The 13,343-nt window shown below is 44.2% G+C and overlaps 1 protein-coding gene across 5 annotated transcripts in view; it reads right to left on the bottom strand.

Moving 5' to 3' along the window:
• Nucleotides 1–13,343, bottom strand: part of FLNB (filamin B) — a 139,008-nt gene that overhangs the window by 71,880 nt on the left and 53,785 nt on the right. For all 5 annotated transcript variants that reach the window (XM_027121189.1, XM_027121190.1, XM_027121191.1 and 2 more), the window contains exons 2-4: nt 9,919–10,167; nt 7,595–7,692; nt 5,041–5,188 (exon numbers count right to left, since the gene is read on the bottom strand). In XM_027121189.1, the coding sequence (XP_026976990.1) occupies nt 5,041–5,188; nt 7,595–7,692; nt 9,919–10,167 (495 nt within the window). The remainder of the gene's footprint in view (nt 1–5,040; nt 5,189–7,594; nt 7,693–9,918; nt 10,168–13,343) is intronic.

The following is a 13,343-nucleotide window of genomic DNA, read 5'->3' as shown; positions in this document are numbered from 1 at the left end:
TGTGTGTGTGTGTGTGTGTGTGTGTGTGTGTGTGTGTGTGTGTGTGTATCCTGCTTGGGTTTAGCTCAGCTTCTTGAATCTGTAGGTTTATGTTTTTTGGCAAATTTGGGAAGTTTTCAACCATTGATCTGTTGAAGACATTGGGTCATTTGTTACTATACCTGGATTTACATTAGGTTTCCAATAAATAACCTAGTTTAAGAAAAATTGGTGATAGATTGTTATATAACAAGATAATGTTCATACCCTGTTAGGTAAGAAATGCAAATTGAAGAAAATATAGAGTCTGAACTCATTTCGGCATATGGCTGGAAAGAAATACCTCCAATATATTTTTTAAATTTATTTAATTAATTTATTTTTGGTTGTGGTGTATGGGCTTCTCATTGCACTGGCTTCTCTTGTTGCAGAGGACAGGCTCTAGGCGCACGGGCTTCAGTAGTTGTGGCTTGCGGACTCTACTGCACAGGCTCAGTAGTTGTGACACACGGGCTTAGTTGCTCAGCGGCATGTGGGATCTTCCTGGACCAGGGCTCAAACCCATGTCCCCTGCACTGGCAGGTGGATTCTTAACCACTGCACTCCCAGCAAGTCCCTAAAGAGTTATTTATTATTTATTTAATTTATTTTTGGCTGCATCAGGTCTTAGTTGAGGCACGCGGGATCTTTGTTGCGGCGCACAGGTTTCTCTCTAGTTGTGGTGTGTGGGCTTAGTTGCCCTGCGGCATGTGGGATCCTAGTTCCCTGACCAGGGATCGAACCTGCGTCCCCTGCATTGGAAGGAAGGTTCTTTACCAGCGGACCACCAGAGAAGTCTCTCTACATTTTTCTTTTGCTTAAAATTTACATAATGATTGGGTCATTTAACAAAAAGATTTAAATATTTATAAATACCCGCTCCATCTGACTCTGACAGCCTGAGGAACGACCTACTCTGCACACTGTCCAAAGCCGGGGACTGGGCTTGTCTACCCTGGTTAACCATGGTTGGTTAGAGGCTGAACCACGTTCTACACTCTGTAAACTCCTCTGGAGCTAACGCTTACCGTGCAGAGAAACAACTGTTCCCTAGGATTATCCAGAACGAAGTGTGCTGAGGGCTCACTATACAGCAACTGCTCCATACAGAACACAGTTTTCATTAAAGGTTTCTGCTTAGCTCATGCATTCACGCTTTCAACACACCGAACTCCACAAGGGATCCCACCACAAAGACCTGTTTGTGGCTGTAGATTAACCTCACCCTGGCCCTCTCTCCTTTCAGTTAATGGGTCTCAGTGAATGGATCTGCAAATGCTAACCGGCTGGTAACTGCAACCTGATCAACATCCAAAATAAAATAAAACAGGGACTTCCCGGGCTTCCCTGGTGGCGCAGTGGTTGAGAGTCTGCCTGCCGATGCACGGGACATGGGTTCGTGCCCCGGTCCGGGAAGAGCCCACATGCCGCGGAGCGGCTGGGCCCGTGAGCCGTGGCCGCTGAGCCTGCGCGTCCGGAGCCTGTGTTCCACAACAGGAGAGGCCACAACAGTGAGAGGCCCGCGTACCGCAAAAAAAAAACAAAAAAAAAAACAAAAAAAAATCAGGGACTTCCCTGGTGGTCCAGTGGTTAAGAATCTGCCTGCCAATGCAGGGGACGCAGGTTCTATCCCTGGTCCAGGAAGATGCCACGTGCCATGTAACAACTAAGCCCATGGCCACAACTACTGAGCCTGCGAGCTACAACTACTGAGGCCCGTGCACCTAGAGCGCGTGTTCTGCAACAAGAGAAGCCACCACAATGCGAAACCTGCGCACCGCAACAAAGAGTAGCCCCCACTCGCTGCAACTAGAGAAAGCCCGCACGCACCAATGAGACTCAGCGCAGCCAAAAATAGATAACTAAATTAATTAATTAAAAGAGTACATACTGTATATAAATAAACAAACAAACAAATAAATAAATAAAACCAAACCTACCAACCATTTTAGAAACTAGAAGATGAAATGTTCTCTATGCCTTGGTTCTGTTGGCAGAAATAAAACAATGTGGCCACATAGGAGAGAACAAATTGTCCCTCCCCTCGTCTCATCATGGACAACGTAATATCTAAGGTGCTGCCCATGTGGCCTCACATGTGGCCCTGCTGCCTAAAATGACCATTTTGTCTTCCTACTTAAAAAGAAAAAAAATTAAACACAGAATTACCATATGATCCAGCAACGCACTTCTAGGTATATCCCCTCAAAACCGCAAGTACGGACTCAGATACTTATATACCCATGTTCACAGCAGTATTATTCACAATAGCTAAATGGTAGAAACAACCCAAATGTCCATGGACAGAAAAATGGATAAACAAAATGTGGAATATGTATACAATAGAGTATTACTTAGCTTTAAAAAGGAATGAAATTTTGATACATGTAACAACATGGATGAACCTTGAAAACACCATGCTACATGAAGTAAGCCTAACACAAAAAGACAAATACGGTATGAGTCCACTTATGACTACCTAGAGTTGGCAAATTCATAGAAACAGAAAGTAGAAAGGTGCCTGCCAGGGCCTGGGGGGAGGTGGGGATAGAGAGTTACTGTTTAATGGATACAGAGTTTCAGTTTGGGAAGATGCAAAAACTCTGGAGATGAACAGTGGTGATGGTCTCACAACACAGTGAATGTATGAATGTACTTAATGACACTGAATGGTACATCTAAAAATAGTTAAATTAGTGAATGTTGTGTTATACGTATTTTACCACAACAAAAAAATGCAAAGAATACACACATATGCATACATATGTGTGTGTTTATGTTTCCTACCTAAGTGCATACAACTTATAAAGAGGCAGATGAAGGAAATGGCAATGACTAGCCACATTCCTTGACTGCAGCAAGAGGTCATTTTCTAGAAAACAGCAGCATGAAAGGAAACCGTTTCATATTAACAATGGGGAAACATGACGGCCAGTGATAAGGTTATTGCAAACAAGTACTTTATGCCTTGATTAGATTCAATCCATTTGACCAATTTTGTTGACAGGAGATTTGGCTGTTTGCAGCTTTTTTGCCTTTAAGGAAGAATAACCTTTCAAATCAGATTCCTTATTCCAGTCACCGTCTTTGGTTATAGCTTAGAGAAGCACTTTTAAAGCAAGTGTGGACATGCCAACCTTCAACTGACTGCACTGCGGGGAGGGCTTCAAACAAAGTCCCCAGTCTCCATATAACACAAATGATTGCACAGACCCCACCTCATTGCCAAAAAGACTTCAAACGGTAAGTGGGTCTCTTCCAGAGCTATCTGTCCTCTGGTCTAAATCACGCTAAAAAGACAGATGAGAAGGACTTGGATACTGAGGCTGAGAACAGCACACGGTCAGCACCACTGCCCTGGTCGTGTGTCATCTCAAGACTAAGCTGATGCTGGGACTTCCTTGGCGGTGCAGTGGTTAAGACTCCGTGCTTCCACTGCAGGGGGCATGGGTTCTATCCCTGGTTGGAGAACTAAGATCCTGCATGCCTCATGGCATGCCAAAAAAAAAAAAAAAAAAAAGAAAGAAAGAGAGACTAAGCTGATGCCAAGTAGGGCAATGCTATCTTCAAAGGGAATGAGTACATAGACAAGAGCTCTGGATGTTTACAAAGTCAATGTCATTTTAAGAAAAACAAGAAAGCGGAAATTATCCTAGATTAAGAGTCTAAGGTAAAATAACAAGCAAATGTAGAAAGTGAATCTTAATCAGATCTTGGTTGGTAAAACGAGAAAAACTGTAAAAGACAATCGTAGGACAAGAGAGAAACTTGAATATAAACTGGATATTAGTTGTTATGAAATTATTGTTCATTTTCTTATGTGTGATAATGAATACTGTGGTTACAAAAGAGGATGTCCTATTCTTACGAGACTTGGCTGGCGCACTGAGGAGTGAACTGTTACCATGCCAGCAAATTATTTTCAAATAATTCAACAATCACACACATGCACACACACATACACACATGGGGCGAGAGACCACATTAGCATGTTAAGAACTGTAGATTCTAGGAGAGGACATACAAAATACTTTGTGTGTGTAAATGTTATCCTAACTGTAATTATGAAAATGAAGAAATAGAATGCACTCTTCCCCCTTGCCACAGAAAAGGGAACAAATTGTATCTTGCTGTACTAATCTTTACCAGAATCCACACTGGGCTGAAATGCAACTGTTCTCTTTAAGTCAGGTGCCAACCAGAAAACCAAATTCCTCAAAATGCCTTTGACCCACTCTAACGGTCTAAGCAGAACACTCCGTGGCAGCTGGCTAGGAGAGCATAAACAGGATGTCTTAGCAAGGAAGTATCTGCCAGGGGTTAACAATAGCTCCCACTGCATCTGGAAACCTGCAGCAGCTTTAGCATAACTGAAGGAGAAATGAATCAGCAGCCAGAAGACCCAGGCTCCTGCCCCACCCCACCATGGTAATCTGGGGGACCTCCCCCACCCCCTCTTCCCTCCACCCCGACCTCCCCTTTCCTCTGTGGATTGGGCCTCTGATTCCTCATCTGAAAAATGGGAACAATAGTCCTTTCTTCATCCCAGGGTTACTGCACCCAAGTCACAAAGCAACAAACTCATCAGCCTCCATCACATTAAAGCAGCAGCGTTTCTGAAAGCCTAAATTCACAAGGCAGAAAAAGATGGTCATAAACAAATGGACCTTTAGGTAGAAAACATCTGACACAGGAGGCCTGGGGTGTCTTTAAGTATGAAGCCTATACATTCTTTTTTTTTTTTTTTTTTTTTGCTGTACGCGGGCCTCTCACTGTTGTGGCCTCTCCCGTTGTGGAGCACAGGCTCCGGACGCGCAGGCTCAGCGGCCATGGCTCACGGGCCCAGCCGCTCCGCGGCATGTGGGATCCTCCTGGACCAGGGCACGAACCCGTGTCCCCTGCATCGGCAGGCGGACTCTCAACCACTGTGTCACCAGGGAAGCCCGTGAAGCCTATACATTCTTGATTCTCAATAATCAAGACTAGAGGACAAGCCTCAAATCCAACATGACCGGTGCTTACCTCTGCCATAGGCCCTGGCTTTCTTGGGGTTGAGTTTCGGTTTAAGAGGAGCCCCTGGCTTGAGCTTGGCTTTAGGGAACTGGGACAGGTAAGTCATCACCGAGTGCTCATCCACATCCGGGTGAATAATTTCTTCAGGAGTGATGACCTAGAATAACGACATGGTAGATGAACACCCAGAACATATCACTTTGCAACTATAGAAGTTTTTGCAAAATCTCTTAAAGCAAACACTACTCTCAATAAAGTGAAACTACATCAAACTGGCATGGCAAAATCGGTTGTTTTTTTTTAACCTTTTAGAAGTGTCACCATCCCCTTTGGAAGCTGAGGACCCTCTCCAGACAACTCTATATGTAATTTCCAGAGGTTCATACCTCCCCACCCTGAAAAAAAAAAAAGGCCACTCACTCCTTTTTCCAGAAAAGATAAGCTATATCAAGTAAGGAAGAAGAAATAAGAACACATGGGATTAAAGCATATTACCAAAAAGTGCATAGATAAACTGGCCTTTTTCTTTGCTCTTTTATCCATTATCTGCATTTCTATTGGCTCAGCTACTAATAAAAAAATAAAACCAAAAAGATAACACAATGACATATTAGATCTGTGCTCTTGTAATATACACCGAATGTTTTTGTCCTCCCCAAATTCATATGTTAAAACCCTAATCCCTGGTGTGATGGTATTAAGAAGTAGGGCCTTTGGGGGTAAGTAGGTCTAGATGAGATGAGATCATGAGGGTGGAGCTCCCACGATGGGATTAGTGCCCTTATAAGAAGAGGAAGAAAGATCAGAGCTCACTCTCTCTCCACCTCAATGTAAGAACACAGCCAGAAGGCAGTTTGCAGCTGTCTGCAAGCCAGGAAGAGAGCCCTCACCAAGAAGTGTATTTCCTGGCACCTTGATCTTGGAATTCCCAAGCTCTAGAACTGAGAAATAAATGTCTGTTGTTTAAGCCACCCAGTCAATGGTACTGTTATAGCAGCCTGAGTTAAGACAGGTCTCAATACATTAAAAGCCATTTAAAAAATAGGAAAGGGGAAATTTTCTCCTGACATTCAGCTTAGGAGCAAGATTTGACCTGTGCTGGACAGGTGGCCTCCCTGAAGGTGTCATAGTCCCAGTTCCACCAGCTGACCCAGCCCTAAACAGCACAAAAACTTCTCCTGCCACCAAGAGGTAAGCCACACCTCCTCAGAAGACTCTGTCTCATGAACAGGTCAACCAAATGCAGATAAACAACATATGTACCCAGCTTCCCCCACTCCATGGTAAAAAAGAAAAGAGGAAACATTCTGATAATTAGCCTGCAGCAACAAAACAGCTATTTGGGTTGGTACAGTAGCCTCCAATACGTTTTGTAAAATGTAGGATGTACATTGATTTGGCATTTCTCCTAGGCAGCTCCTTCAACAACTTTACACACTGCCAACATCACATGAATGCCAAAAGGAGATGGGTTTTGGTTTAAGGGGAGACGAAAAACATATCATACCACTTCCTGAGGGTAGAAGAGCCAAGGAATGGGCCTTGGAGAAGAGACATGATGCCAAAACCAAACCAAAGAAATATAGGCAAGATTTTCTACCTCCCAAGGGATCCTGTTACAAATACACTGAACTCAGCTCTGAATACCAACTCAAGACCTTAATGGAGCCTGTAATGAGGTCACCCATCCCCTGGCACTGGCTACCCACAACTTTTCTTGATTGAGTCTTTGAACATGGGAGTCACAGTGTCAGGGGTTGCTATTTAAACTCCTTGGAAGGGCTTAGAAGATTGGACCTCAACTAAGCAACGTGGCTACTGTAGACGGTATCCAAGACATATTCAATTTCCAAGTTCTGTTGTTATATTCCTTTGTTAGGATTATGAGCAATATGAATTCTTAAACACTTTCCATTAATGGCGAGTTATCCTGGTTTAAACTTCTTAAAAAGTTCTAAGTGACTTTCTTGAAGATATTGGATTTAAAAAAATGTTTAATAGGTTAAAAATGGTCAAATACTGGCAATTTCTTATGGTTAAGGTCCACATTTGCAGTCTGGCATCCAGACATGGCCTTTGTGATCTTTGGAACAGAAATACTAGAAAATTCAGGACTTCCCTGGTGGCACAGTGGTTAAGACTCTGCACTCCCAATGCAGGGGGCCAGGTTCAATCCCTGGTCAGGGAACTAGATCCCACACGCATGCCGCAACTAACAGTTCACATGCCACAACTGAGGAGCCAGTGAGCCACAACTAAGGAGCTCGCCTGCTGCAACCAAGACCAGGCACAACCAAATAAATAAATAAATGAATAAAATAAATATTAAAAAAATACTAGAAAATCTGTCACATGTGACAGTGAAGATCTTTAGGGGATCTACAAGCACCTAAGTCAATGAGAACCTATTAATATGGGTAAACTGAGGAAGATGGGAGACAGCCACAGACAATGCTCATTGAAAGCTGACCACTAAGGAGGTCAGACTGCCTGCCAGACCCAAAGGCATCCACAGAGCATCAGGGGAAAGAGCTTCGTGGGACACGCATGCTTCTACACATACCTGTGGGACACCCAGCCAGTCGTCTGCCTGCTGCATGGCTTCTCGTGCATTATCCACAGGCTTTCGTGGATCCCAGGATTCCCAGTCTGGGCACAGACCTGTTAACATCACACAAAAGATGCTGTTAGTATTAACTGACTGAAGAGGTTAAAGGAAACCAGGTGCCTAAACTAAACTCACTCAGTCTCTTGAGAGAACAGTTTCTTCCAAAAATCTTAGTGAACTGTATGCTTTATGGGCCAAAAGTATCACAGATATGAGTATGCCAAGGTAGAAACTATTCTGCCTGAGCTGAGACTTCTTCTTCAGGCTGTTATCTTCTTGCATTCAGAGAGGAATTCATCCATTCCTTAAGGGTGTGGTGTAAATAAATGAACAAACAAAGCCTGTAAAACCATTTGGGCCTGGTACCTTTTTGCAGCAGAGATTGTTTGGACACATCACACTCACACTTCTGTGCTCTGGTCACCAAATGTGTGGGGTTGACATCAGCTGTGTGTCCTATGATTTAACTTAATTCTGACAGTATCTACCTGGAAACAGCATCAGAACCCACAGGCTAAGGGCTCAGTCCCACAAGACTCCTCCAACCCCAACTTCAGAGCCCAATCACAAGTCCAGATTTGTCACCTGGGCTTCTGACCAACCAGCTACTAATGAGAGGTTCCTACAACCCCCTCCTCAGGTTGGATGGTTTCCTAGAGTGGCTCACAGATCTCAGGAAAACAGTTTACTTACTGGGTCACTGGTTTATTATAAAAGGATTTTACTAAATGGAAGAGATGCATAGGGCAAGGTGGGAGAAGGGGCAAGGAGCTTCCATGTCCTTTCAGGCACACCACCACCCCAGGACCACCACATGTTCGCCAGCCGGAAGCTCCCCAACCCCTGTAGCTCAGGGATTTTTATGGAGGCTTCATTACACAGGCTGGACTGATTAAATCACCTGCCATTCGTGGTTAACTCAACCTCTATCCCCTTTCCCCTTCCTGGAGGTCAGGGGACAGGGGAGAAAGTTCCAACCCTCTAATCACTGATTGGTTCCCCCAACATCCAGCCCCCATCCTTTGGGGCATTCCAAAAGTCACCTCATTAACAAACTCAGGCATGGCTGAACGACACCACTACCACAGCTCTTTTCGCTTAGTAAATTCCAAGGGTTTTAGGAGCTCTGTGCCAGGAAAGGGGACAAAGACCAAACATACATTTCGTATTATAAGTTACAATATCACAATCACAATCCTGGATGTACCTAGAAGACTGAACTAACATCCTGTGTACTTACAACATTCACTTGCTCAAAGGCCTAAACCTAGAATTATCTCAAAAAATCTTTGTAACCACAAGAAGTATAGGGCTGGAGTAAAAATCCCCAGGTTTAAACTGGAAAGAGGCACCCTAAAATGTGTCTTTGCATGGAAGCAAGAAAGAGGGCCCTGGGAAATGAACTAATGCTGAGCTTTGAGTTACTTCTGGATGACACCAGCTTACAGGCTCTCAAGGAAGACTGGGGCCTAGGGCCAGCCCTCCTTCCCTATCCAGTTGACACCAGCTAGTTGAGCGTGTTGAGAACGACTAGCTTACTTAATACCAACGTGCTCAGCATATACAGAGCAATCAGTAAATGGAAAATATGATTATTTGGGCAGATTTTTTATTAAAAACAAGTTTGGACGTGCACATAAACACAGGCTCTGGTTTTTCTATTGAGAGTGTATCAGCAAACTCTACCCATCAATCTAAACCCTCCAGTGAGGATAATTACTACCTTGGTGTACATTCAACCACTCAGAAAGGAGGAGCCCATCAAGGGTGGAAAAGGCTCCAACTGGATCCTTACCAAGCACTATTTCACAGCAATGCAGAAAGAAAAGGTCAGAGAAAGCCATATATAGTCAACCCAGTGGTTGACAAAGACGGGTACTTTCCACTCAATATAAGTTTTTAGATTTTCATGCCAAACCACCTAATAGGGCACATGTTAAAGCCAATGGGAAACTAGGCACCAACTGTGGAAAGAGGGAGAAGAAGCAGGACTTGGGGTCTGGAAGCCGAACTCAAGTTCTGCTCCGAGCATGAAGGCAAATTCATTCAGAATTTGCGTAAATAATTCAACAAGTCTATGGATAGACCTATAAGACCTGCCATCAGAAAGGCAAATGGAGCCATTTTTAGTTCCTTTAGTTATCTTACAATGGGCTAAAAACCAGGAGAAATAGACCAATCACAGCAAACCTAGCTTTCCCACCAAAAACCAAGAGGTTTAGGGGTCCACATACCCCACCCCTCCGGAAGGGATGCCTCAGGCAGCCATTGACACTTACCTGGAGCACAGCTGTCTACCAGGGCTCCCAGGGCTTTGCCATCTTGCCAGTTCTGGTTAAAGTTGGTGATGGGCAAGTAGGGGATCTTGTTCTGAATCCACCCCAGCAGCCTCTGCTTTGGCGTCTGCTTCTTGGCATCGTCGTCCCCTTCATCCTCCCACACAGGCATGGAGATGGAGTAGTGGAGGATCAGCGTCCACACCAGGCCCAAGATGAGCTTCAGGTTCCCATCCACGATGGCTTTGCTGTCTGAGCAGAGAGACACAGGCCTGGTCAAGCCTCTGGGTTGCACAGGTATGAATCACATTCTTTGTAAGAAAGTAAATGGAGTCCTCAACTGTTAGAGAACCACACTGAGCTATATGAGAGCGAAGGGATGCAATGCTGGCATTTGCTTCAAAATACTTAAGGATGCGAAGAGATGAAATAAGATTCCAAAACGTTGTTAACCAGTGTCATTGGATTATACGTCCATGAAAACGCATTATTCCACTGTCTCTATTTTTACATGCATTTGAAATTTTCCATAATAAGAGTTTTTTTTTAATTTCAAGAAATCATTTCAGAAATATAGACAGTAACAAGAGGTGGCTGCATTCCAGAGATAACCACCTGTTAACCTGGCAGTATACTGTCTACCAGATCGTGTGCACACATGTGTATGTGTTTGCTGCCGGAATTTATATTATACTATAAATTATAGTATATTATACTATAATATAATTTATATTATACTATATGATCAGTCTTGAAATCTTTCTTTTCACTAATCACTATGTCCTAGATATCTTTTCCCTATAAAAAGTTGTTTCTGTTTACACCCCCATCTACATGTTTAAGAAGTCATTTTCCCTCAGATCTCACAAATACTGGGTGTTATCAATCATTTTCATCTCATTTCTCTGACAAGTTAGTCATTCATAAAAGAAGACTGTTAGTTAGCTTAACTAACAGTTAAGCTAATCTAATTGGGCAAAGTGTTGCCAGGAGGATAAGTGACTGGCCAAAGGCATGGCCCCTTTTCTAGTCATCCCCCAGCTTAACAGGACATGCCCTGCCACTGGCCAGCCCCTTCTGGAACTCTCACTGCCACTGGTTTCTACTTCCCACTCCCCTTGGCTTCCCTGTGGCTCTCTGTCCTCTTTCCAATCTCCATCTACACCCATCAAAATTCAAACATTATCTCCAAGATATCTGTCTTTCTCCCTGTCTCTCCATTTCCTACACCCTAAACAACCTTTGTTACAACCCCCCATTCTGCCAGGACCCCAAGGTGAAAATGTCAGAATCATCTTAGACTCCTCCTCCAAAGCCCTGGAGCAGTTCCCACAACAATTCTCTCCCTACCTCTTGGCAAATCCTTTTCTACACTCTCCCCCAAAATATGTGGCCCCTCCTCCCCTCTCTGCTTCCTCAACAGCCATGAAGCTCCATCATTGTTCACATAACCTGAGAACCATCCTTCTAGTCAGGTATCCCTGTGCTTCCCCATTCACCAATGGTCCCTGCTGCCCAGGGTTAAACTCTCTAGACATGTAGCACCTTGAGAGACCTACACAACCTCCACCCGGCCTGCTTTTCCACCCTTGTCACTGCCACCCACCACATTTCACATTCCAGACTCCTCACTCCTGGAGCACATCTTGCTGTGAACCCCCTGGACTTCTCCACCTCTTCTGTATTCCCCACGATGACAAGGCCCTTCACCCCATCCTCCTGCAGGACAAACCCCAGATAATCATTCAAGGGCCAGATCTAACAGATGGTGCACTTCACTCCCACCAGCCTCTGTGTAACCACACCAGGGTCCTCTCATGACAACAACCATTCATTCCTCAGCCTCCCCCCCACCCCCACTCCAGGGATGCGAGCTCCTGACAGGGAGTAACTAAGCCTTCTTCATCTTGCAGCTCCCCACGCCCTGTCCCTCCCTCCCACCCACCCACCGCAAGCCACCTGAATGTTGGTTAAACACACGTCAAAACTGCACTTAATGAAACCCAGCTACAACCACATGAAAAATAAACTCACATGCTGTTAAGGAGTAAATGGCATGCCATTCAATACTGAAAGGGTGGGGCTTTTTTTTAAATCAACCTGTTTATTGTTATGTCCTCTTATAAGGAAAAAAAACCCTCCTAAAAGCCCACACCCAAACCCACAGAAATCAAAGGTAATTTCACAGTTGCAGGTCAGTCATAACAAAACTTGATCACGTAAAACTGGATAGCATAAAGATTATCATGAACTGGTTGGTCAGACACACTAACTTCGAGAAATCCTCATTCAAAGTTCAGGTGTCCAGGGATTTTCTACATAATGAACTGTATAACTAACTATTAAGCAGGACTGTCTGCATAACTCACGGGGCCCAGTGACAAATGAAAATACAGGATTCCTTGTCCAAAAAGTATTAAGAATTTCAAGATGGCAACAGCAGAGCATTAAACCAAGCACACAGAACCCCCCTGAGCACAGGGCTCTGTATAGCTGCCCGGGTCGTGCAACCATGAAGCCAGCACTGCTCCTGAGGTCCTGTGGTCAAAGGAGTGGTGATGCACACGAAACACTGAACCCCTGCACAGAATACAGGTATCCAAGGAATTCATTCTGCTAGACCAGCTGACAGTCCTTGACTGTGCCTGAAATTTTAGGATTAGATGTCCTGTTACGAGTGTGTCTTTAAAGTGCTATTGATTACTGAGTTACTACCTACCGATGGTAAAAAAAATTCCACGTCAAACCATTTTCCATGCCAGTTTCCTTTATTCAGCCTAAGGGGAGAAGAGCAGTCTTCAGAAGGGTGAGGGGAGATGGGGGGAGAAGCAGAGCGTGTGCATGCTTATTGCTAATCCGGGTAAGGGGTGGACCTGGCCACGTCTGGTCTTGCACCAGGCAGAATCTGAACAGGTCAGAGTCTCATCCAGCCACAGGCATCCGTCTGCAAAGCTCAAACTTCCCCGAGTTATGTTTTAAATGCTTTTCGAAGGCAAACTTGCAGATTTCGTCCATAAATCAAAACGTGAAACCAGTTTGCTCTATTTTTACCCAGCTTACACATGTTGGTTTAAAGGAATGAGACATGAGTCTTTTTCAAAAAGATTTGGGGGAAATATGACCCAGTAAAAGTCTGAGCCAAATTCATGAAACATACAAGGCCCAGAACTTCTGTTTCCAATGAATTCAAGGTGGGCGTCCAAATGGGAAAGCCCCCATTAAGGTCTCATCGGGATAAATGATACTTTCATTCTGCTGTTCTAAGAAGCTGTCCTCATTCCAAAAGTGATTTTGACAGGTGAAAGTTCAAATGCTTCACCAAGCTCTTGGGACAATAAAAAGATGGCGACTTGCCCAAAATGCCTCCCCATTCCCACCCATATGAAGTAGGAGGCTCCCCAAGCCTTGAAAATGAAATGCTACACAGC

The sequence above is a fragment of the Aethalodelphis obliquidens genome, unplaced genomic scaffold, assembly GCF_003676395.1.
Source record: "Aethalodelphis obliquidens isolate GAN/ISIS:26980383/991018 unplaced genomic scaffold, ASM367639v1 scaffold22, whole genome shotgun sequence".
NCBI lineage: Eukaryota > Metazoa > Chordata > Mammalia > Artiodactyla > Delphinidae > Aethalodelphis > Aethalodelphis obliquidens.
This window is presented reverse-complemented; position numbering and strand designations above follow the sequence as displayed.